The 25,399-nt window shown below is 36.2% G+C and overlaps 1 protein-coding gene across 3 annotated transcripts in view; it reads left to right on the top strand.

Moving 5' to 3' along the window:
- Positions 1 to 25,399, top strand: part of MON2 (MON2 homolog, regulator of endosome-to-Golgi trafficking) — a 111,331-nt gene that overhangs the window by 43,587 nt on the left and 42,345 nt on the right. For all 3 annotated transcript variants that reach the window (XM_050708238.1, XM_050708237.1, XM_035544249.2), the window contains 10 exons: positions 2,212 to 2,374; positions 2,851 to 3,144; positions 3,930 to 4,128; positions 4,992 to 5,620; positions 10,480 to 10,623; positions 11,464 to 11,592; positions 13,475 to 13,665; positions 22,538 to 22,598; positions 23,902 to 24,025; positions 24,894 to 25,101. In XM_050708238.1, the coding sequence (XP_050564195.1) occupies positions 2,212 to 2,374; positions 2,851 to 3,144; positions 3,930 to 4,128; positions 4,992 to 5,620; positions 10,480 to 10,623; positions 11,464 to 11,592; positions 13,475 to 13,665; positions 22,538 to 22,598; positions 23,902 to 24,025; positions 24,894 to 25,101 (2,142 nt within the window). The remainder of the gene's footprint in view (positions 1 to 2,211; positions 2,375 to 2,850; positions 3,145 to 3,929; positions 4,129 to 4,991; positions 5,621 to 10,479; positions 10,624 to 11,463; positions 11,593 to 13,474; positions 13,666 to 22,537; positions 22,599 to 23,901; positions 24,026 to 24,893; positions 25,102 to 25,399) is intronic.

Consider the following 25,399-nt stretch of genomic DNA (forward strand, 5'->3'; position numbering starts at 1 on the left):
AAGAAGTTCTTTTGAAATGAGCAGTGGAATGAACATCTGACCCTGGAACTGTAAGCATCAAGAACTATTTCCGCACGATTGGACTGTATTATTCCTTCTTTGGTATTAGTCATGACTCTGTGTACCATGATAGGTCATCAAATAACTTGGGTATTGAAAGAATTCACTTTGGCATATATCTCTTTTCTATCCATCTTAGTTTCTGTCTTCTGGTCGTATGAGCACCTCTTAAGTCCCTTCTTCAAATGCTTGGAGGATTTTGCTCTTGTAGCAGTATTGCTTGCTCTGACGGTAATACTTGCCAAAATCCCCGAGGATATTGGCATACTTGGTTGTGAGCATCTTCTTTTTGATAGCCATGCTTCCCTTCGTATAAAGAATATAGAATACTTTTCTTCAAACACATAGCATTGTTTGACCACCTCATATCAGCTACTGTAGGAAAAAAAGATTAAGCAAGCCTTCTTTTCCTTGGGAAACAAACAAATATTTTGCTTTACTTATAGCTGTGATCTCAAAATGTGGGCACTATCATACTCTAAGTATAAGCTATTGACTATTAGACTTTATTCACAAGTGTCTTCCTTCTGCTCAGAGAACTTCCTGGAGACCAGGGTAGAGATCCGTTTGCATTCCAGAATGTCTTGGCAGGCTGCTATAAATACAGAAGATGCCATTTTGAGAGCCACTGATCCTGAAGTCACTTCTGATAGCACAATGCTAGCCTGTAAAACAAAAGGAAATCTTCCTCTGAAGAATTTCTTTTCAATGGGTTGTCAGTTTATTTTAAGGGTAGATAAGGCACTACAGAATATTTCAAGAGCTAAACTTAGGCTGCTTACATTTGTATTTACCTTTTGGGTGGCTATCCATAACATTAAGGACAATTTTACATTTTGATCAGCTGTATTGCTGTTCCAACTTGCATGAAGAACTTTGAAACCTTTCTCCAAATGCATAGTAATGTGAGGACATTCATTAGGAAATTAACTTATTTGAATTTGTTCTAATGGCCTTGCATTTGAATATAGAAAAAGAGGTTACTTGCCCATTATTGCAGTTCTTCAAAATGAGCTGTGTAACTATACTTTCATTTCCTGCCTCCTTTCCTTTTCCTATAGAGTCCTTGAAGATCACATACCTGTGGAGTTTTGTAGTGGAGAGGGAACTGCAGCAGTTTTGGGTGTGTTTCACTTCATAGACTCATGTAATGAATGCAAAGGAAAGTAGTGTGTGAAAATTTCCTCCATAAGTTTAGCAAGGATATATCCTTTGGTCTTAATGTGGTGGGATGGGTGCCTATTTGCAGTATGCATATTATTACGTAGAATTATTAGTTATACTTTTATTGTCTATGTGAACTTTTGTGTGCATTTCTCTGGCTTCCATCTCAGGCTGGCTGTTACAATACAGTGGTCCACCTTTGATATTCATTTTGAATTAATTGAAAAAAAAAAAAAAGTTCTTTTATTTGGGATTCTGAAATAATTGACATCTCTACTCTGATTGTTTTGGTTTTTTCTCCCTGGAATATATGTTCTGAAGGACACTCATTTTCTGTGTCAAAAACCGTTGGATTTTTCTTTTGTATGTTAAATATTAAGCATTATAAAAACCGTACTTAAATCTAAATACAGCTGTAGCAGTTTGTCTTCCCTATTTTGTATTTACCTTTACTCCACTGCTCTTTTATGATTCCTTCATTTTGTCTCTCACTGAACAAGATTTTGGTTGTGGATAGTCTTCCTTCATGGAGAACTCCTTCTCACAAACCTTTTCCATACTACGTTTTTATTTTATCTGTTTGTGTTCAGAATTTAATTCTGAAGGCAGAGTGTTTATTAAATACGTATTTAATGGCAAATATTTTCAAAAGACTTTGACTAACATAATATAGTATTGAAGCATGTAAGACTACCGTTGTATTAGCATGCATCTTTCCTAAAAAATAAAAATACATTTTTCCCACCCATTTGGCATGCTTTAGGTACATACTTTAAGTTGAAGCTTAAACTGAATGTCATATCTCAAAAAAGTATAGCTGAAACATTTTAAATCTTGTAAATCCATTTCAAAATTTATATATATATATATATTTCTTTTCTAATACTCTATCTCCTGATGTACTATATTCAAAAAGTTTCTGTGCTCTTGAAGAAACTTGAAATTAGAGTGTGTGTATGTGTTTTGTTTTTGTTTTGTTTTTTTAAGAGAGTCCTTAATACGGACTGCATTCCAGTGTCTTCAGTTGGTTGTGACAGACTTTCTTCCAACAATGCCATGTACTTGTCTACAGATAGTTGTTGAAGTTGCAGGAAGCTTTGGACTTCACAATCAAGAGCTAAATATTAGCTTAACTTCAATTGGTTTGTTGGTGAGTTTTACATTAGCCTACAGTGATGCTGCTTCTAGCTTTTTTTTTTCAAATGAAAATTAATCTGTAGTCTGTTCTACAAATGAAAGCCAAAACCCGTTTTTCAAATTGTTACTGACATCCCATGCAGTCATTTGGAATCATATGTAAATTGAATGAGCACAGTTTATCTTTAATCTTCCTGACTCCAAGGTTGTATAAAACAAATAGTATTGTGTTGTAAACATGTTCACCAGTCTCATATTTTTAATACAAACTCTTCCTTTTTAGTATCTCACGTATAATTGTGGCTTAAAAGCTAAGGCTAAGAAAATTACTTTCTGTACCTTACAGCATTTATGTGCTATCTTATTCCATCAGTGTAGGGAACCTTATAAAATACTTTTAAATGTGAAAATGAGAAACAATTTATTTCATGATCGTTAAGTGTGTTGTAATATTTTTATTGTGCAACAACATCTTATTTTTTTTTCTAGTGGAATATTTCCGATTATTTTTTCCAAAGAGGTGAAATAATTGAAAAGGAACTAAACAAAGAAGAAGCAGTGTTGCAGAAACAGGCAGAGGAAAAGGGGGTAGTGCTGAACAGACCTTTTCATCCTGCACCACCATTTGACTGTCTTTGGTTATGTCTGTATGCCAAACTTGGAGAACTCTGTGTGGATCCCCGACCTGCAGTTAGAAAGAGTGCTGGGCAGACGTTGTTTTCCACTATTGGTGCTCATGGAACTTTATTGCAACATTCAACGTGGCACACAGTGATTTGGAAGGTATGTCCTGTGAGCTTCTTCTGAAGGTTTTTAAAATTTAATTCTCATTCTACTAACGGTTGGCGTACTATTGCAATGTCCGTTAGCTAGTTTATTGACATTCTTTTAAAGATAACATATCGTTGCAGAAGTCTGACTTCTCGTTTTATTTTTTTACGCTTTTGTCTGTTAAACCTCTTATGAAATGCAGTTTTTCTATCTTGATCATTTTTTTCTTACACAGGAGTTGTATAAAAGGGCTATTCCTTTCCTGCACAGATCAAAGACTCCTCCCATTGTGTGAAAATATCACCATATTTTGAGAGTCACCACATTTGAGAGTCATCTGATTGGAGTGATCTTATATTAGGTTGAGCTTTGCTTTGCCCTCTGTTTTGTCTCTCTTCTTTGAGAGGTTCAGTCAGATACCTTGTTCTAGATCATGTTGGTTGTGCCTTGTGGAAAAATTGGGCTGTGGTTGAGTCTGCTGTCTACTGCACCTGTTGTTGAGGTATCTGAGGTCCATAGATTAGTACAGATCTCTAACAGTAGCCTTCTGTTAGTACTAACACTGTTCTCAGTGGTTCTGATCATGGTGTTACTAACTCTTCTTAAGTGAACATCAGTTAGCTGATAAGTACTCTTAGCTGTTGCAGGGACTGTGTAGAATAAGGGAATTCCCAAGATGACACAGGGACATAAACGATAACAAAAAATTTATTATTTTTGTTGTTTTACTGAGAATATAACAATGTTATTTTAAAATAAAAAAGCTCCTTTTTTCATTTTTTTTCTGACTATTGCAGGTTTTATTTCACCTCTTAGATAGGGTTCGAGAATCTTCTACTACAGCTGACAAAGAGAAAATTGAATCAGGAGGAGGGAACATCCTCATCCATCATTCAAGGGATACAGCTGAGAAACAATGGGCAGAGACATGGGTGTTAACACTGGCTGGAGTTGCAAGAATATTTAACACCCGGAGATATTTACTGCAGCCTTTAGGTAAAATTTATGGTTTAAAATTACTGAAAGATACAGTAGTGAACTTCCAGCTTTGTATGTTTTTTTCCGTTACAGTACCAGGCAAGAATCTTAATCTTAGGTTGGAAGTGTGTTTCTATTGTCTCATCTCAAATGTGATGACAATTAGAATTTTTAATTCATACTCCTCAGAGCCCCAAATCCTAAATATCAGTTTCCTCTTCCATGTCATGGTACTTGAGATGAAATCTCAGTAGTCACAATTCTGTGTGCCAAATAACTTGAACTTACAGTAGCATGATAGCAATAATTTTGTGTTTGGTTGGTTGCCAGAACGTATTTTTCCTCTTGTCTTGCTAAGGTTACAAAGGTTAATGAAAGGTTAATAAAAACCTCAAACTCCAAAAATGAAACCTTTCTTTACAGGTCAATTATAGAATTTTAAAATTCCTTATAAAATGCATTACATGACTATAGATTTGACCCTTTATTCCTTGTGTATGCTGAACACTTTTTGAAATCAACAGGCATCTGCTATGCATAACAACAAATTTTTTTCACTATCCTGAATAAACAAAACATTTTTTTTTCTGGTATGAGATATGATACATGATATATTGCTACTAATTTTGGCATAAACACTCATATTATTGTGTTCTTCATACTTGTGTGTTGCATTTGTCTATTGCATTCATTCTCTTTAATTACAACAAAATCGATATATTTTGAAAGGCGTTGAAGCTGTCCTGTAACCTCATGAAATTTCTCCGTGTTCAAGGAACAAGTACCTGAAGAGCCTTTCAGAGATGGAGTTGGGTGGGGAGTGAAATAGCAAGCCAGTACCAAGTTGATTTTTTATTTTTTTATTTTTCTATTTTTAACAGGAGACTTTTCCCAAGCCTGGGATGTTCTTCTTGATCACATCCAATCAGCAGCGCTCAGCAAAAATAATGAAGTTTCCTTGGCTGCTCTGAAAAGCTTCCAGGAAATCTTACAAATCGTTTCTCCTGTCCGAGACTCAGAGAAGCCTGACACACCACCTGCTATCAATGTTTCTGTACCTGTGGTGGTAGGAACAACAACTGCCACTAGTCTTGGCAGATCGTTCATGAGAACTGACTCCATAGGGGAAAGAATGGGAAGATACAATGGATCTGAACTACCTGTAGTAACAGACGAGATTGAAGATTTGAATCTTTGGTGGGCAGCTTGGAACAGCTGGTACAGGATTGGTTCAGAAAGTACAAAGCCTCCAATTAATTTTGATAAATTGACTTTCATTCCCAGCCAGCCTTTTCTTACAGCTTTAATTCAGATATTCCCAGCTCTTTACCAACACATCAAAACTGGTTTCAGCATGGATGATCTCCAAAAGCTGGGTGTCATTTTGCATGGTGCTGTTTCAGTTCCGATCAGTTCTGACGCTTCCCCTTTCATCCTTCCATCTTATACTGAAGCAGTTCTGACAAGTTTACAGGAAGCAGTGCTTACAGCTTTAGATGTTTTACAAAAGGTAATAATGGGACTTCAAATGTGTGGTGAAAGGTAAACTACACTCTCTCAGTTCTTCTTGGAAGTACAGTGCGGTGACTTAAGTGTTCAGTTATTTAAATTTGCACAGTGTACTGTTTTATAACAATCAATTCCATTCCTGGTGCGACCCAGGTGTTCTGCATTCAAAGGAGTGGTGTAATCTTTATGGAATGCATTTTTGCTAGGTTGCAGAAATACCTTAAGTGTGGTGCTACGTTTATATCCATTTACTGGTCTAGCTAATATTTAAGTATTGTACTGTTATGAGTGTCTGTACATGGAGCTGGGGAAATAATCTCCCAAATGGTATTCCTTATGTTGCCCTGGCACTACCATGAACAAAGTCTAGAAGAGTGATGATTGAGAATTTTGAGTACATGCAAAGCATAAAACCTAAAAAGGTTTCTAGCAGACTGCCTTCTTAACTCTTATTAATTAGTCATTTAAGGAAAATGCCACATCTCTGCATAAAAAATTCTTAATGTAGAATTCATCCTCAAAGAGCACCGTTCATGCAAATTAATTTGTAGGCAGCAAATTAGGGTGCCCTTTTACTAGGTAGTAAAAAACATAAAAGTATACTTTCTCTTGCTGGAGTTGTAAAAGACCTTGCAAATATGATCATTCAGAAAACATTTATTCAAAAGAAACGAAGTTGATAATGAATGAGATCATGTGTTTAGGTTAAGCACTGCTTTAAGAAAAAAACTTGAGAAATGCCAGAATTAAAACTGTCCATGTGACCTGACTTCAGTCACTTTGGGCTTTCATGTTATGACTGTTTTGCTTAACTACTTGGACATACCTTTTTTAAAATTCTTTTGTCAGACAGGATCCTGTCTCACTCAGCTCAAAGAATGTATGGTGCCTACTTAATGAGCAGCGGTTCAGTGTCTTGTTTTCTTTTTGCTTAGTGAGGGTTGGCTTGTGTCATACTTATTTCAACCCCTCAAGAAAGGCAAAATCATTATCTTGTAGTCATACCTTTAGTTTGTGGGTTTAAGAAATATGAATGTATTTTGAGAACAGAACTATAAGATTAGAAGTTGGTATTAAATTTCAGTGTTGTATGTGGGAATATAAGTAACATGAAGCTTTAAGACCAATTGTATCCACTAAACCATCACCCTATTCCAATCAGGTTTACCCTTTTTGTATCCTTTCCATTCCAGCAGCTCAGCCTTGCTGAGTTAAAGTAAAGGCTTCTGGCACCTTTTCACAGAAAAAGTTTCCACAAATTTTAATATGAGGAAAAACTGCACATTTCTTTCTAGTCTTGTTCTTTTCAAGGTACTAAACTGTTTTAGCTGAAGTTTTCCAAAATGGCAAAAACAACTGCAACAAATCCCTATGAGAAACAGAGACATGTTAACATTACAGGTCCAAGCCTTTGAAAATACAAATAGGAAGTCGTTGGTACACTAATATCAAACAGTACATCCCATGGTTGGAATGTATACACATATATTACTAATAGAACATCGCTAAGGTCATTAAAAACTAAGTTAAAATATATTTGGAGATTAGCAAGTTCTGTGAAGTCTCATGATCTTCCCTCTGGGCTGCGTAACCCAGTAGAATTCACATGACAAGGCAGTCAGCCAGTGCTATGTGTGAAGCAAAGGCTGGCTGTGAAGTGGTTTTGCTGGATGCTGCAGTGTCTTTTTCCTGTGTTGAATTGAATTAATGCTCAGGAGTACTTGCAGGTTCCAGTGGGATAGTTAAAGAAGAGCATGTAAATATTTGCCTGCTTCAGTGTTCGTGTGTGGGATCAGATTAAAGTTTTGTTCTTTGTCCACGTAGAAAGATTTGGGTAGTTTTCATTTTTGAAATTTTCAGTTTTCATTTCATTTTCAGTTTTCATTTTGTAAGAAGTTCTGGAACAACATTGCAGCTGGAATAGCTGGAAAATGATATGTTAAGACTGAACCCCTGGCTGTCCTGATAGAGATTTTATTATGTGATTGCACTAGCAAAGGACATGATAATGCAAGAACACAGGAGCGGAAGGCAAGCTTAGTAGTTCTTGTTTCAGATTTCCATGTGTTGAATCCATTTTAGACCCTTCGTTCATTTTCTTTTTTATTCCTCATTAGAGTTTGTTTTCTAGTCTTCCACCGTTGTAGTCTAAATGCCTGCTTCATCGTATTAGCTAAAATTTGTACCCAAGCCTGAATTCTCTGACTGTGTTCACTGCCTACCTACATTCAGTCTGGGTCAACGCTGCAGTGAGCCAGCAGGCTCCTCAGACAGAGGAACACAGATACATATTTGGTTATCAGATACATTTGAATTCTGCTTCTGTAGGCAGTATGAATGTAAACCTCTTGAGCTGTGGGTGTGGTGCTCAAGGATATATTTACATTTACAACAGTTAGCACAGACTTAGCCACTGAGACCAGTAAAAATAACAGTAGTCTATGACAATAGCTGCAGTGGGAGTTGTTACATAAATCTCAAACTATACAAAAATTTGAAGGTTTGTACTAGAATGCTTTAAAGCATAAACTTCTAAAACTGAAGTACCGTATCCATTTTTACAGCAAACAACGATCAGCCAAGTATTATGTTTTGGGGTTTCTGTGCATTTTATTGTTACCTGAACATTACTTTTTGTTTTATACGTGTCTCCTTACTTAAGGATGTAAACAGATGCACTCAATGCAGTAAATACTACTCTATTTTATAAGCAGCTCTTAAAGATACTTTCAGCATCCTTGGTCACACACTTTACTAGGCCATTTTTGCATTTTTCATAATGATGCATTTTTCATTCTTAGATAAAAAATACTTGGTGTCAGTCAGAAACATAAACTTCTTTGAAAATCAGTTCTAGATAGGTGACTTTTCAAAGTAAGGATGGAGTACCAGGTCAGTTACTTTTAATATTATACAGGTAATGTTAAGAGCTGAAAATACCTAAGTAGACTGGACAGAAAATGCTTCTATTTGTAAAATTTTATTTTACAAGAGTTTCATAAAATATTAAGAACAAGAACCTACTGGTGCACAAGCTTTAAGTAGTAGTTATTGCTTTTGTTCACCAGTACAGAAAAAGTAGCATCTGCAGAAGCTCTGATCCTAAAATGAGTAATAATAACAATAATAAAAATCTAACAAGCTAGAATGAACAGCAAGCCTATTTTGAAGTTTTGCCATTACAGATGTTAAGCGAGTCTTCTGGGGGTAATGGTGATGTTGAAGATATGTGTACATAAGTTAGATCTGTATGAAACTCATATAGGAATTTCTGGATGCTCTTTTTCCCTTTCTAATCCATGTGGTGTTATATAAAATATTTTCTTACATAAATTATCTTGCCTTAACCTGTTAAGATTTAGTGTAGTGACTTTGTTCAGCAGCATATCAGCTGAAATGGTCTTGCAGTGTGTTGAGTGCTTCAGATCAGCAATTAACCTTCAGCATTCAGCCACACAGGGGAGCATCTAGCATTCAAGTGCCTTTTTCTGAGGTCAGTACAGTCTTGGACTTGAGAGAAGGACAGCTTTCTTAGGAGGAGCAGCATTCCACTATATTCATAATGTTGGTTAAGTTTTGGGGAATTAGACGTGTTTTGAATTGAGGGAAGCTGTGGAAAAGAGGCTATTAATGATTCATGGAGTGCTCTGGTGCACGTTGTAGATTGCCTGAAGGTGCAGCTTGGTTTTAGGATGATCTAGAGATGGCAGTGTCTGTAACCCCTGATGGCTTGCTCCCTCTCACGGCTGAGGACTTAGGATATTTTCTAGCCACTCGACCGTCATGGCTCGACACAGTCCCAGCGTTGAAGCTGTGTTTGAACAGCTTCAGAGCTGGTGGCACCTGGAGTGAGTTTGGCCACAACTTGTCATGAATGAGCTTCGGTTAATGGAAAAGGGTTTGACTCCTCCCCGGAGGAAAATGACAGTACAAGCTCAAGACCTTTTTGTGGAGCAATAAATAGACTGTGTCTTGAAGCTTTGAGAGGAGGGACCTGCAGAGGAAAAGCAAGACTTTAAAAATGACAGAAAATAATTGGAAAAGCTTCACAGAATCTTCGTATCTGGCTTTGACAATAGATGCCCTACCTTTTCCTTGGGATTTATTTTGCAACAGGAAATCATTACGCTATGGTAACATGGTATTTCTTTGACGTCTTCTAAGTACACCCTTCCTAAAATGTTTTCCATTTTAACACAAGATTATGTGTTTCAGCTATGCCAAAATGATATCATTCTGATTTTATTTATGTTTCTTTCTGTAAGACACAAGTTTAACTACTTATGGAAACTTTGTATGAATTACTTCTGAGATTTAAATGCTTCTCGAAGTAGAACTTAAAGAAGATGTGTCTGAGTGAGATCAGTAGTCAGGACTTGTCTATGACCTATAAATATGCCATGTCAAAGCAGAATTTGTAAAGAAAATGTGTCATTTATTAGACAAAATGAGATACCTGGCCATATATAGATTAGTAAATACCACTATCTTTCCACATAGTTTTCTGTAATAAAATAACAAAACTTATTTTGAGTTTAATAAGAACTGTAAGAACTTAAACTATTAGAACTATACAATTTCTTTTGTACAGCATAAATCTTGCATGGTCCAGTTCCCGCATGATACTGTAGTAATCATTCTGTATTTATGCAATGAGATTATTTCATACTGATTGTGTTGTTACAGTTTTAGCATTATGTTGATATAGTGAAATAATTTGTGAGCTAAGTTAATAGTGATCCTTATAATTCACAGAGGTAGCTAAGAGGCAGATATGGGGATTTTTTTGTAGGAGCTCCTTGGATTGAGGCACGTTTTTAAATGCTGATGCTCAAGCTTTTGTATTTTCTTTTGGTATAGGCTATATGTGTAGGCTCAGAAAACATGCAGATAATGTATCCTGCAATCTTTGACCAGCTATTGGCCTTTGTCGAATTTTCCTGCAAGCCTCCCCAGTATGGACAGCTGGAAACAAAGCACATTGCAAATGCAAAATATAATCAGGTAATTTATTAGAAGTCTCACTTGTTTCATTTGGCTGGTGAACACAACTCACCTTCAGATGCAGGTTGTTTAGCCAGATGCACTTATTCTATCTGTAAAAATTTTGCTGTGCATGTTGTGTAGTAAGTTGTTTTATTAGTATTTTTACATGCATTTATCTTCTTTCACTCCCTTTGAATTCTACTTTTTCTTTTCTTTTCTTTTCTTTTTTTTTTTTAATATTCTGTATTCCTCCATGTAGGAAGATTCTTGCCTGGACACCAGACGTGGTGAATGTGTCTGAATTTGTCCAGTGAATTAAACTATCTGCTCCTATATTTGATACTATATTAAATAGAAAGGCACCATAGTTTTGAATGGAGAAAACTCCTTCAAACTGCACATTTTTGAATTGCACATGCAGGAGAGAAACGGGACATACTCAATAATTCTTTATATCTGTGTACTCTGCTGTTCACTGAGCATGAGCATCTGATTCGGTGTAATCTAAGAGGTAACTTATGTATGTATTAATTCTTCTTATTCTATTTGTCCTGCAACACAATGGAATCACACTAGATACAACTATTTGCACCGGTGAGTTAAATTTCCTTAAAGATTGTCCTAATGTAGTTGTCTTGCCTAGATTGCAACATTTTTCCTACTTAAATGTACTTTACTTCAATGTGGAGTACATTTTCATAGTCAGACCACATTGTATTTGCAGTTTTGTTGCTTGGACTATATTCTTAGCAAACCTTGCATGCATTAAACTGAGAGTTCAACACAAAGCATACAGTTTTTGTTCCTTAATTAATATTTTCTCACAAATAGTTCAGTAATTTACTATTTTTTCCCTAGGCTGAATGGGTAGCATTGAATTATGTACCATTTGCTGAGAGATCATTGGAAGTGGTTGTGGACTTATACCAGAAGACAGCTTGCCATAAAGCTGTAGTAAATGAGAAAGTTCTTCAGAACATTATTAAGGTAAAGCTTTGTCCTGCGTGTGCTCTGAATTCAAGAGTTTATTTTGAAAATAAAGAATTTGATTTTGAGATCGTCTTGATAAACACTTTCTGGAAAGTTTAAAGTTTTAGTTTAAAAAAAAAAAAGTAAAGATAGGCAGCAGATAATTTCTTGTGATGCTACAAACACTATTAATTAGGCTGTATGCATTGGTCTTCAGCTGGATGATACAGCATCAGTATTTCAATATTATTTAAATATTAAGACAAAAATCAACAAGTGTGTTTTCGGCCAAACAATAGTAATCTTCGAAAGTATTATGCACCTGAATCTGAAATGCAGACCTCTTAGTAAATACGACTGAAGGCTAAAGACAAAATTGGCATATATGTTTTTGTGGAGGTGTGCTCTAGCTAGTACTTTTGATCTACTTTTAATGGCTTTGTGTGCCATTAATGTAGCTATAAAATGTTATGGGTGCACAGGTGTGCCTTTAAGGTGAAAGTGCCAAACTCATTTTTTTACCCTGTTTTTAGCAAATAAATTTGGCAAATAATGGAAGTAATGGTAAATGTCTGGGAAAAACTATATGGGTCCTAGGTTTGTTCGTAATGACTTGGCTGACTTCAGGTTGTTCCTGTATAGAAATTTAGCAACATGGATGTGTTTAAAGTAGTTACATGGTATTATTTGGAATCTGTTATGAATTACATGCTTGTATTTCAAAATTAATACATTTGGTTTCCACTTCTGTTTTAATGGGCTAGGTGAAACTAATATAAATGCTATTTTTCTCTAAAGTTCACAGTTGATAATATTGTGGTCTACTGCAGCAGATGAAAAGACTTCTGAAATGACTTTTCATGTGTTTGAAGCCCATGTTGATATTAGAATTAGATTTGACTCATGAGCAATAGCATCAGAAGAAAGTATTCTGTTTATCTCTAGGGTTATGTCCTAGCTCTGATAACTGTTGCAAAAAATAATTATAATTAACTTAATCCTAAGAGTGAGTTCTCCCTTTGATTTCCTCAAATCAGAAGCTTCCCTGAAGGTATTAGGGACATACATGTAATGCCCAAATTTAGTTAATATATATTTGAAATGTAAATTAAAGAATTAGATTTCCAAGATAACTTGGTATCAACTCCTAGTTAGTTCATTGTTTACTAACAATGCTAGAAGGAGTAGATTCAGTTCTAGTACATAAGCTTGAAGTTTTAAACATGTTATTGAGTTTCTTTTATAGATAGTGAAGCTGTCTTTCTATCCAGAATTTGCTGTGTTTTAATCTGCTATACATTTGTGCTGTCTAGCAGCCTTTATCTTCAGAATTTCATCAACTCTTTTTGCTTTTAAACTTCCTGTGGTTTAACAGTCAGCAATCACCAGATGTTTTGCAGTGATTATGTGTATAGTTCAACTTTTGCATTTTAGGAAAAGTTTAAATTTAGTGTGGCTTTTTTCTCTTTTTTTTTTTTTCTTTTAAACCTTTGGGAGCACTTGAGAGAACTTTCTAGGTACAGAACCAAACTCTCCAGAATATACTTATGGCAAAGAACTGCCAGCAATCTTGTAGATGTTAGGTAAGCCCATTTGTCAGAGTTGGCAGAAATGGTGGATGGTAATACAGAAAATTAGTAGGTACTTTCGTAGTGTAATTGGTAATGGATCAGATCTGCCTTCTAACCTTGTATTTGTTAATAGACCCATGCTTTAGCCAGCTGGCATGTGGTAAATTGTCTTTATAATTATATTTTAAAAAGACCATCTCATATACCAGCAGAAAAGATAAAAATGTGTACTATCATCTATGTAAATGTCTGCTGAGATCACAGAAATCTGTCTTATTCTTTGATTTATCTGAGCAACTGTGAATTTTATTTGAACTTGTATTTTGCAGACACTGAGAATACCTCTTAGTCTGAAATATTCCTGTCCTTCGGAAAGCACATGGAAGCTGGCTGTTTCCTCCCTTCTCAAAGTTCTCTCTATTGGACTACCAGTTGCAAGGCAGCATGCATCTTCTGGAAAATTTGACAGTATGTGGCCTGAGCTAGCCAATACGTTTGAAGATTTTTTGTTTACTAAAAGGTAAACACTTTTTTTTTTCTTAGCTGGAAAATACTAGTAAGTAATTTGTTCACTAAAGTAGTAAAACAGTGTGCCAGTAGAGTTCAGTATAAACAGCCATATCAGTAGTTATTTGAAGATGATTCTAAGGAATGAAGGAAAAAAGGTAACCAGTTTTTCTACTTTACAAAAGTATACTTTCAGAAAGTAGTAGAAAAAAGTTCATTCAAGAGGTGAAATGTCAAAGCAAGAAAGAGCTAAACAGCTCTGAATACAAGGTATAGCCATGCTGGTCAGGCCAAGAAATTCTGTATGGACTCCCAAGGATGCTTGCTGTGGATTTGATAGAATTATTGATGTGTACTCAAATTAATCTGAACTGCAGCTATATATATATGTATATCTTTTTTTTCAGTTAAGGTGAACACCATTAGCTCTATGTCTCCTGAGTTCTGTCTTAAACTACTCCACTTATTATGAATTTTGGAAAATTATTTCTTACCTTGCTGTACACTAAGAAGCCTGTAGTTATCTTACATGTTTCTGCACAAGATAAATTGATTGCAACTTAATAAATATGTTCTATTTCTAATACTTTGTGAAAAGGGTAGCAGGCAGACAGGTGTATGTGCATAATCTCCCAAGAATGGAACACTGTAGATGTGGACATGTTGAGAAAGTTCAGAAGGGAAAAATGATGATGATCAGACATTAGACAATTTGACCCATGGATTTGTTCAAACAAAAGAATATATTATTAGGAAGACACATTAAATCTTCAGAATATGGTAAAAGATTGCCCCAGAGAATGGTTCTTTTGCTATAAATAAGGTTAGGTACTGTAGAAGATTGTTTAGGAAGGATAAGGAACTTCCATCTCCTGTGAACATCTGTGGATGCTTTCAGCAGTAGTTAAAGTATATCTAATTGTGTCTCAGATTAGAGGGCAATATGGAAAATGAAAAATTTAATTCCCTGATTTTCTGTGTATGTTGGTTTCAGTAGCAAATTAATCTGTCTTTTTAATAGGAAACAGTAGGGTTCTTCTGTACCTAATGCTAATGTTCTGTGTGTATTTGTGTTTGCAGACTTTTCTGTGCAAACACAAAAATCAGCAACCAAATACAGCTGTATTTATTAGTGATGAATAAATAGCAGCTTATCCAAAACAGACTAAAATTAGATGCCAATGAAACTTAATTTTAGAGGCATATCTGTTAGTAAAAATGTTTGTAATAATGAGTGGTTTGGGAATTTCACCAGTAGGGTTGTAAGACAATCGAACGAAAACCCTTTGTTTTGTCTTTACGTTTACTTGAAAGAAATAATACTAGCAAGGAGGACCTGAAAATCAAAAAAAGATCATTGAGACTACAGAAAAGACTCTCTATTCACCACAAATTTTTGTTTTGATGCTTAGCTGTTTCTTGAATTTAACATAATCTTCGCAGTATCTCTTTTGGTTTTGTTTTCAGCTGCAGTTAGTAGTCCTGCTTCCATTCTGAGACAAGCCATCCCAATCAGCTAACACTCTATAGTTTATAGCTTAGAAAACTAAAATGAAGATTTTTCAGGATATTTAGGAAAGTGTGTGTTCACTTGGAAGTTACTTTGGAATACATACTGCTATTTGCTGTAACTGGATTACTTCTGAGTATCTGTGAAAAAGAGGAAATACTCATTTTCCTGTTTTCAACTGACCCATATTGGTCCTGCTACAGTTTGGGCTATTAACCGTTCTTAAGTCCAGGGAAGTAAGATTATCACAGATCTTCAACATAATTCAGGATAATCCATTATCATCTGCATGGCTTTTTTTGGCCAAGTATGTCATCAGTTTTTCTTAAGTGAGTGATTTATACTTTTCTTGAAAGCTATTCCAACCATAGAAATTCCATCTTAACATGTTGCTTGCTAAAAACAATCATTATCAGTATTAATAACTCTTGCCAGCTGCCATGCATGGGAGAATATTCTCTGGAGGTAAAGGAAACATAGTACTTCTGTGAATATAATGCACAATAACTTGTTTGTCTTTGCTTAAAAGTCTGATTTTTCTCTCTTTAGAGACCAGAGCATATACTATAATTTTATATATAATTATATATATATAATATATATAAATATATAATATATAATATCTATATATATAAATATAATATAATTTTATATATAAGATGTGCACATAAAGGAATAGAAGGGATCAGCATTTCCATCAAAATTAAAGCTTTCTCAGAGAAGCTACATGAAACTTTTTAGCTCTCTCACTTCAAAGCTTTAAGGTTCAAAAGAATTTGAAGGACTATGAGTAGGCCGGTGATTCATGGCACCTCATGGAAACACCAGGGTAACTTCCCAGTTAACCAGCCTTCCAGTTAAAGGCCTGGGTCGTTTCTCCTTCCAGGGTTGTTATCCGTAGATGTTTTTTTGCTTATATAATAGTGTGGTTATTGGAATGTCTGGTTTTGGTTGTGTTCCCCCCTCCCCATCACATCCATCTAGTTTGTCTTCCCAAGTGGATGCTCCTCCTACTTACAGTCACAGCCCTATCCTTCGGTAGCCTTCTACCTTCTGCTATAGGATAGATAGTCTTCCTGTTCCCTCCATCAGCCTGAGCCATGTAGTCCTAATATATGTTAAAGCTAGGAAGGGAGCATATTTGCATTATGCCAGTAGTCAGGACAATTAGCAATAGCAGTCATTTCTCCTTTTCTTCATCCTGTTCCTCCTCTTCCTCACCACAATGCTCCTGAAGTTTGGCTCTCTCACTGTGATGCAAGGAGGGTTCTAGAGATAGCTGTAGAAGTTCCCCACATGGAGGTAATTCTCTTCTGATTTCCTTTGGTTGAGTCCTTCTGCACGTCTGTGCAAGTTGCTGTGAAACAAGCCTGGGCAAATAGGATAACCTGTCCCTTTTGGTTTAGAATTTTCTAAGTTGTGTCTATGAGTGGATTGTAATTGGAATATAGTCAGTGTCTTACGTTTGTAGTTGTTTCATAAGGAAATTCAATTCAGAAATTTCAAATTAACTTTGTGTTCTCTCAGGTTTTTTTCTTTGTTACAGTACTAGTAATAATATATATGTTAATCACGGAGTAATTTGGGAGGATCTGTTTATGGTTTTGAAAGTAACAGCCAAAATTTAATTATTGAGTTGAGGTACACGCCAACCTTCAGATTACAGCAAAAAGCAGTGGAAAAGTACTTGCTAAAAACTGTGCATGTTGGTCCTTCATTTTAGGTCAGCCGGGTGGTATAAAGGCTGTTCTTTAGTGTACTCACTGTTTTATTTATATTAATAATTTGTAGTTTTTGAAACTTTGGTAGTACCTAGATTTTTGTCTGTATCCCCAAAAGTGAATTAACCAAGCCACAAACACACCCTGTGCTCTCAGTTAGATTAGTGACTTGTTCATTTGACTTAGTTTTAGTGATCTGGTGACCATAGCTATAGTTTACAGACTCACAGTTGCAGTAGCTTTCCAATGTGCAAATAGGTCATGCAAGACGAGGTCTTTATTAAGTCAAGTGTAGAACTGTACAAATCTGACGGCTTTGCTGAAGACCGGCATGGACTGAGGAGGTTCTGGAGCTCCAAGCATTTGGAAGTTGCAATTCAGAGATACCCAGGAGGCTATCCGTGAGACATTATTGCATTATTTGGATTTTCACTATTATCTAACATGTCTAGTTTCTCCTGTCACCCCTTTTAATAATGACCTGAATACAGTTAGAACTGAAAATTGACTTTATGTCACCGTTCTATAACTTCTGCCAATCTCTCAGCTTCAAGGAAACTGAAACGTTTTGTCAAAAATAAACTTATTTTTCTTCCCTTCCTTGACTCCTGTACACCTTCCCATACTCTGCACTTTCCACTATTTAGCATTGTACATGTTACATGCTGTTTTCTGTCCAGGCTTCGTTCAAAACTAGGTAAACATCTTCCTTCTGTACCTGGCCTTCAGACCCTTGTTCTTCAGAGCTGACTTCATGCTGCTGGGATGGTTCTAAATATGAAGTGCCTGCATCTCTGTAAACCTTGGAAATGTCTTTCTGTATTCAGTCCTAACAGCAACACTGCAAAACAGATTTGACTGATTTTTCCCTCTAGCTTTGTTCATTAAAATATCCCAGTGTATACTGTCTCATTTTTCTATGCTCATCTTCCAAGTCTACCTGGCTGAGGAACCCAAAATTTTCCTAGTGTAGAGAGAGAGAACTATTTCTATTTCACTGATGTTTCTAACAAAGATCTTAAACTTTATTCCAATCTAATTCTTCTAATCACTGTGGTCCTAGAAATCACATCTGTAAATCTCCTAATATCGCTCCTACCTGTGAAATGGAGTTGGTATTGGTTAGGCAAGAGTCACTGTGGTAAGAACCCTTAAAAATCTCTGAACCTCTCTGTTTAAAATAGTGAGCCTTTTGGACAGGAGCTGGTTTTCAAGCCAGCAGTGGGGCTGAGTGAGAGGAGATGCACATTGATGTTTGGCAAGTACAAAGGCAGCAGAAATGGTCTCTACATCAAGCAATTATAAGCGATATAGCCAAAAGAGCCCAGGTAAATGAAAAAGGAAAATGTTACTGTCATAGAGAATTAACAGCTTCCAAGCAACAAGCTCCAGCTTTTTATTTTGTTTTGTTCGTTGTTGTTGGTTTTGCTGGTGTTGTTTTTTTCCTTTAAGCAAGCTGCAGCTGAGGAGGCTCAATAATCTTGATTTTTATTATAAATCAAAGTGACATTTAAAAATTAATACATTTCATGTAACTTAATTTACACAAAATTGTCTTCTAGTAAGAGGCTGGTCTGTTTATTATTTCATATCATACTTCTTTCCCAGAGGCTTTCATGGAAGCATGTCAAGCCATTATATAAAATAAAATTCAACAAACGTGCATATATATAATTTACTAGAGCAGAAGTATGTGCTCACATGAGGGAATTAAATCAATACTTTCCAAAAAGATTCTTGAGAGCAGAGTGCTGCTGTGCACAGCAGGACTCTCAGTGCCTGTTAGCTCTTTGTTGTTAGGTTTTAAAGCCCTCCCTAGACAGTGGGCAGCAGCTGTGGGAGCTCTTTACCTGGGAAATCCTGCACAGAGCCATAGTGTGCATTGTACTGCCTCTGATCTCCACTATCTTGACCCTTCCCGTACGGTTTGGCTGTATTGCATCAGACAAGCAAAGCTTTTTCCCCTAGGTAGATGTTTCATATGGACACCTTACCTAAAGGGGGCCCACAGGGAAGCTGGGGAGGGACTCTTTGTCAGGGAGTGGAGTGGAGTGATAGGACAAGGGGGAATGGCTTTAAACAAGAAGTGGGTAGGTTTAGGTTAGATATAAGGAGGAAATTCTTTACTCAGAGGGTGGTGATGCCCTGGCACAGGCTGCCCAGAGCAGCTGTGGGTGCCCCATCCCTGGAGGTGCTCAAGGCCAGGCTGGATGGGGCTTTGGGCGACCTGGTCTGGTGGGAGGTGTCCCTGCCCATGGCAGGGGGGTGGAGCTGGGTGGGCTTTAAGGGCCCTTCCAACCCAAACCATTCTGTGAGTCTGTTATAGAACTACGCCAGGGAACGTAAAGTGTTTGGGCATACCCCGAAGGCAGCTGAAGTGCTACTTTGGCAGGGTTTTGGTTTAGAGTAGTTTTACTTAGGAGTAATTTCCTACTTGAACAAAAGTATGGAATAATTTGTGGCATATATGGTAGGTCAGATATGGATGACTGGGTAGAAAGATCATAAAACGTCCTTAAATAAACCTCAGCTCAGAAGGTCAGTAATTCATAAATTAGGAAGTGTCAGAATGAAAGCTTTCCATGTAATTCAACATGACCTGCATAAGTGTATGAACATCGTAATAGTTTGTATTACTATTTAAAGGGTTCACATAGTTAACTTTTTATGTTACAAAAGGTACAGACTGAACAGCTACTTAATATTTTATTCTTTGCTTTCAACATGTAACTCCAAACTTGCTGACAGCCTAATACACAAACCGATAACAAATATTACTTTTTTTTTTCCTGTGTGTGTCTCTGGTCATACACATAACACTTGAATATTTCATAGATAGTGGTGAAGTTATCTACATAAAACCCCTTTGAGGCAAGGGGGTATCTTTATTTTCAAGCAGGAACATTGATAGATATTGTCATAATCGTCAGAACTGAACATTAGCTGTAGGTGTGCAGGTTGGACTCCAGGTGTCTCATGCTAAGCACCCAGGAGACAGGAAAAAAAAAAAAAAACCTACTTTGCAAAAATCTCTTATTTGACTTGGTCAGCATCATGTAAGAGCACTGGGAGGGAAAAATAAAATAATAAAAAAAAAAAAAGCTGTTATCCAAATTAACCAGATTTAAATGAAACTTAGAAGATTCCAGCCTTTCATGAAAATGAGACTGGGATAGAGAAGACAGGCCCAGATGAGTACCCCCGTGAAAAAAAGGCTGGCACAGGTCCATGGTCGTATATTTAGCAGCTGCCTTGCCAGTGAACAACAAAAAAAGACCTACCTCCAAAGTACCCGCTGCACCCGTCTGCTCTTTCCTGGGGAGGGGTGTGGGGGTGGAGGAAAAACTCAAAAATATGGGGGTAGAGGAAGAAAAGGGGGTTTGCAGAGGGAGTTTGGAAACGAGCCAAAGGATGCCGGTCTGCTCGCCGCTGCCATACTTGACTGCTTCCTCAGCGCGCAGGCCAGCTCGGTTCTTTGTTCAGTCCAGGGCTCTGTTTTCCTTGCACCTGCCTGTGTGCTGCAGTAAATCAGGCAGGGAATGTGGCAGATTGGCCATCTCATTTCCCTTCCTTTTCAGTAGTGACCATCCTGTGTACTTAATCAGATGGTTTCTCTAGAGAAAATAAGGCATCATCTAATTTAAGATGCATTGTAACGTGCAAACATACGCTACAGTAGCAAGTTGAAGTACCACAGGCAATCTTAATTCCAGTATTTCTAACAGTTCCTTTCAAGTGGTCAAGTTTCCAAGCTCTTGCTCAGCTTGAAGATTTTAAAACGTTATTTAAAAAAACAAAAACAAAAACAAAAACAAAGTCAAATTATGGGAAAAGGAGATAATTTAATCTGTGGAATTATATTGAATTTTTATAGCTCCTCGTCTCTGATTTTTGTTGCTAATGCTGTGAGTCATTCCATTAGCTTGAAGAAAGTTACCTTCCAGGCAGGTCAGATGCTACAGGGACACTGAACCCACAGTCCAGTGAGTTTTGCAATTGTCTTTAAATTTCAAAGGGACATAGGTGTGAAGATTTTGACTTCTGCTCTATGTCAGACAAATGAGAGCAGCATACCTAGGTCAGAACAGACAGGTATCTAGACCTGTATGTTGTTTTGGAGGGATTACTGGGCTATCTTCTGAGGAGTACAAGGTGACCACAGAGCGACGTTTTCATGAGCTCCTTCAACCTCCTAGTTTCTGTAGCTCAGAAAGTTCCTGTACCACAGGTTGTCATTGGCTCTTAATTGGTTTTTCTTTTAATAATTTGGCTATTTTGAGTCTGTGTAGATTTTAGCAGACAAATCCCATGATACAGGATTACAAACAACGTCTTTCAGAGTTTGTCTGTCATGTGAAGTACCTCCTTTGATTTTTATTTTGTTAATCTTTTTTTCTCTGAACCTGCTGCTTAGTTCTCTGCCTTCAGTGCCTTACTTGTCAGCCGAAATTATATTTAAAGTAATTAATTTGTATTAGTAAAGACAGTAAAGTGCAGTAGGAGCAGGTCTGTAAAGCAAAACAGCTCATGATAGAATCGTAAAATCATTAGGGTTGATGAGGACCTGTTACCCACAGAGCGCTCACTTTATGTGCTTTATTTTGGAGTGGCTCTAGTCTGGCTTCCTGTCATGCAAATGTCTTCTAGAGCTTAGAGCTGTAGTCTTTTGGTTTGGTTTCATCAAAAAAGAATCCAGTTCAGTGCACTCTGAGAACCTAAGTTTGTAAACAGGGATGTCTGAAAGATTAACTTGAAAATCCCATGTGGGATCCAAACTAAAAGACTGATGAAGGCACATCAGCAGAAATAGTCGATTGCTTAGTAGGAAGCCCTTACTCTTTCTGTCCTGCCGAGGAGCTTGGCCCAGTAACTCAATGGTAGCATAGTCCAGCAAAGGAAAGAGAATTTGAATCCACTTAATGGGTGGATTAACGTAGGATCTTGTAAAGTATGGAGTAATATTCCTGGTTGAATTACTTTTGGACATTTTATCAGTAAATAGATTTTTATATAAAATGGAAGAATTGCAGAAAGTTCTGAAATTCTTCAAAATTATTCTCTGTAAAATGGGTTTCTCTCTTCCTAAAATTGATTATGAGAATAAGTATCAGTTATCAAGAAAAAAAAAAAGTCCTGTTAATGAAAAGGGTGTTTCATTAACACAAAAGAAAATGTAAAATTAGTTCTTTTTCAAATAACTGCTGAAAATCAAAAATCTCTCATAATCCTGCATAGTGAGAGGAAAAACTAAAAAATAATGAGCTGTGGTGCCTAAATGATACTTTCACAGATGCATCTAAACAATTATTACGACTTTTGCACATATAAGACAAAAGAGATTATTTTGACATTCGTGTGAAAAATGGTGTTGGTGTTGCAAGTCCTTAAACAGGTCCATCAGCTGTAACTCTTCAATTTAGTGCTTACTGCTGTTTCCCTTAGAACCATTTTTAGCATTATTACATTTCATTAGATTATTGGATTATTTATTATTAGATTATTTAGATTTTATTCTGAAATGTTAATCATTATCATATAACAGTACCAACTTGCTGCATGTAATAACTTTAAATGTACTGCATTTTCCCTTGCTTAACTCCCTACACATTCTGTGAATTTAAAAGTATAATGTAGTATGTTTTTTTTTTTTTTAGTACACCTCCTGATAATCTCTCAATCCAAGAATTTCAGAAGAATGAGAGTATTGATGTTGAGGTAAGGAGACTATAGCAACTGTATTATACTGTCGAACATACAAGGTAGTGACATTGACAGGTAGCATTTAGTTCCTAAATAATTTTTGGAAAAGTTTCCCGTTCATTATTTTTTTGAGATTTTTTTTCCATTTGAAAATGAGACAAGAAATTCAGAGGCTCAGAATTTGGCTGCTTCAGGGTTTTGCAAAGGATAGAAAGCTTCATACCAAAAACTTCTTGTCCACTTGAGTTCAAAACAGCATTGAGTGGAAAAACCAGAAAAACAGTGTCTTTCTTCCTCTGACCCATTATCTGATTCTTACTTATAATGTTATTGCCAAGCAATTACACAGGTAATTGTAAACCAAAGGAAGCTGATGATTGAATCTAAAGTGAATGCTTTCTGTGTTGAGGGGTGGCATTCACTGTTGCCGTCCAGATGTGTTCTCAATACTAAAAAGCTTGTGCATAAATGGAGAAATGATGTCTTGTTTGTGCAGTACAGAGACCACTGCAATCGTAAAGGATATCATGCTTGATTGGATAACACTGAAGAAAATTAAGAAAGATAATACTGGGAGTGAAGAGAGACTGGTCCTCCTTTACTCCAGGACAAACAGATGTGTTAGATCAGGGATGGTTTACAGAGGAAAGGGAGTTGCAGAGAAGGCATGGCAGTATCTGTGGGTTTGATCTCCTGTCATCTCTCCAGAACGGCAGATAGGATGTGAAGATTTCTGGATAAAAAGTACGAAGAATTCTGTCTGCAGCGGGCAGAACTCTGAAATCTAATACATTAACTTACAGAGATGTAAACCCACTTTGTTCCTGTGTGTGAGCATCGAGACCAAAGATAACAGCATTTCAGTTAACGTGCCTTGCTTTTAAGCTTGTTTAGATAATAACTCACATGTTCTGTTTCACTGATGTCACATTGTAAGCATGTGATATATGTGCTAATGTCATAGTGAGGATATTGAATTGGGTGGAGGGAGAGGGAGATTTCTAACATCAGATCTTCTCTTTTCAAAACTGTAAAGAATGTACTTGAAGAATATACTTGAAATGTCAGTGGAAATCTGAATGATAACTGCTTCAGAAACTCAGAAGTAGGAGAAAAATAAAGTTTATTAGTCTGAGTTTAATCTGTTACACACATCCACAATTTTTAGATGTATTTATAAATTATAAAACCTATCATTGGAATATTTTGTGAAATTACATTAGGCATGTCTCTTTTGCTTACTGTTTCTTTTGCCTTCTACTAAAATTACAACTTTAATATTCAGAAAACCAATATAAATTTATTTAATTTATTTTAGGTGGTTCAGCTTATTAGCACAGAGATACTACCGTATGCTAATTTTATTCCTAAGGAATTTGTTGGTCAAATAATGACTATGCTCAATAAAGGCTCGATACACTCTCAGTCATCCTCATTTACAGGTATGGTAGCTGAATGACAAAAGATATAGAAAATGATGTTGAAATAGTCTACTAGAAAGTAACAAAAATGTTGGCAGTACTTATTCTAATAAAGACTTGAAATTCCATGACATGTATGTGCTATAGACAATTTAATATGCAGCCTGTTTTTATAAACTATATTTTGTCTCATGGAAGTTACAGAACATTCCTTGCAATTTTTTAAAATTATTTCCTTACTGTTTGGTCAGTATCATGTGTAATATTGTACTTGTGGTTTTTTATAGTCTTTTCTGAACTTTCTGCGTAATTCGTTTTCTGTTATGCCAGCTGCAATTGTTGACAGTAATTTCAGGCAATTGTAAGACAGACATGATACCCAGTTCTTAAAAATTAAATGACCGTAACATAACTATATAGTGTACCTAACCAGATACTCTCTTTGCCTTTAAGAAAAAAACATTTATATATTTATGTATATGTATTTTTGAAAGTTAAAATGACATAAAGCATTACAGAGAAAAACAATTGGATCGTACAGTACCAGATATTAGTACTGGTGATGTGGAACTGGGGTTGCCATTACCTTTTTTTAAAAAATAAATAAATAAATTTGCTTGAATGTATTTTGTTATTAAAGCAGTGTTAAGTAGGTGACATGTTGCTGAATGTATTGAATATTCTTCTATTTCTTGAACTGTTGTGAATATTGCACAGTCACTTTTTCTCAGAATGTGTTCTTAACATATGTTGATATCACCGTTAATCTTAGTATCTTTAGTACTACAGGAGTGATAATCTTTTTGCAAAATATTATTAACGGATTGAAATGCATCATTTAGGGTATCGGCATGCGCACTATACAATTAAATATGTTTTACTTTGACAGAAGCAGAAATAGATATTCGAATGAGAGAGGAGTTCTCTAAGGTGTGTTTTGAAACACTGCTCCAGTTTTCATTCAGTAATAAAGTCACAACTCCTCAGGAAGGCTACATCTCTAGAATGGCACTTTCTGTGCTCTTGAAAAGGTCACAGGATGTATTGCATCGCTACATAGAAGATGAGAGATTGAGTGGCAGATGTCCTCTTCCACGGTATGTTCAATGTCTTTAGGAAATGAAGGGTATTCCCAGTACTTTATGGGAAAAAGGCTGCACTCAAAATATGTCTCAGTCATGCGTGTGTGTTTGGGGTGTGGGTGTTCTAGGTCTGTGTGAAATTTAAAGCCTAAGAAATATGTGAGAAATACTACAAAGAAATGTTGATACCGAAATTCTGTTGACTGGAAAAAGCTTTAAAAACAATGGTCATGCTCGGTGCTGTTACAGAGAAGATAGGGGTATGACTCAGTAATAAATATTTTCAGTTACTGAAACAACGTTTCTGATATCT

The sequence above is a fragment of the Cygnus atratus genome, chromosome 1 (assembly GCF_013377495.2).
Source record: "Cygnus atratus isolate AKBS03 ecotype Queensland, Australia chromosome 1, CAtr_DNAZoo_HiC_assembly, whole genome shotgun sequence".
In the NCBI taxonomy this organism is placed as follows: Eukaryota; Metazoa; Chordata; class Aves; order Anseriformes; family Anatidae; genus Cygnus; species Cygnus atratus.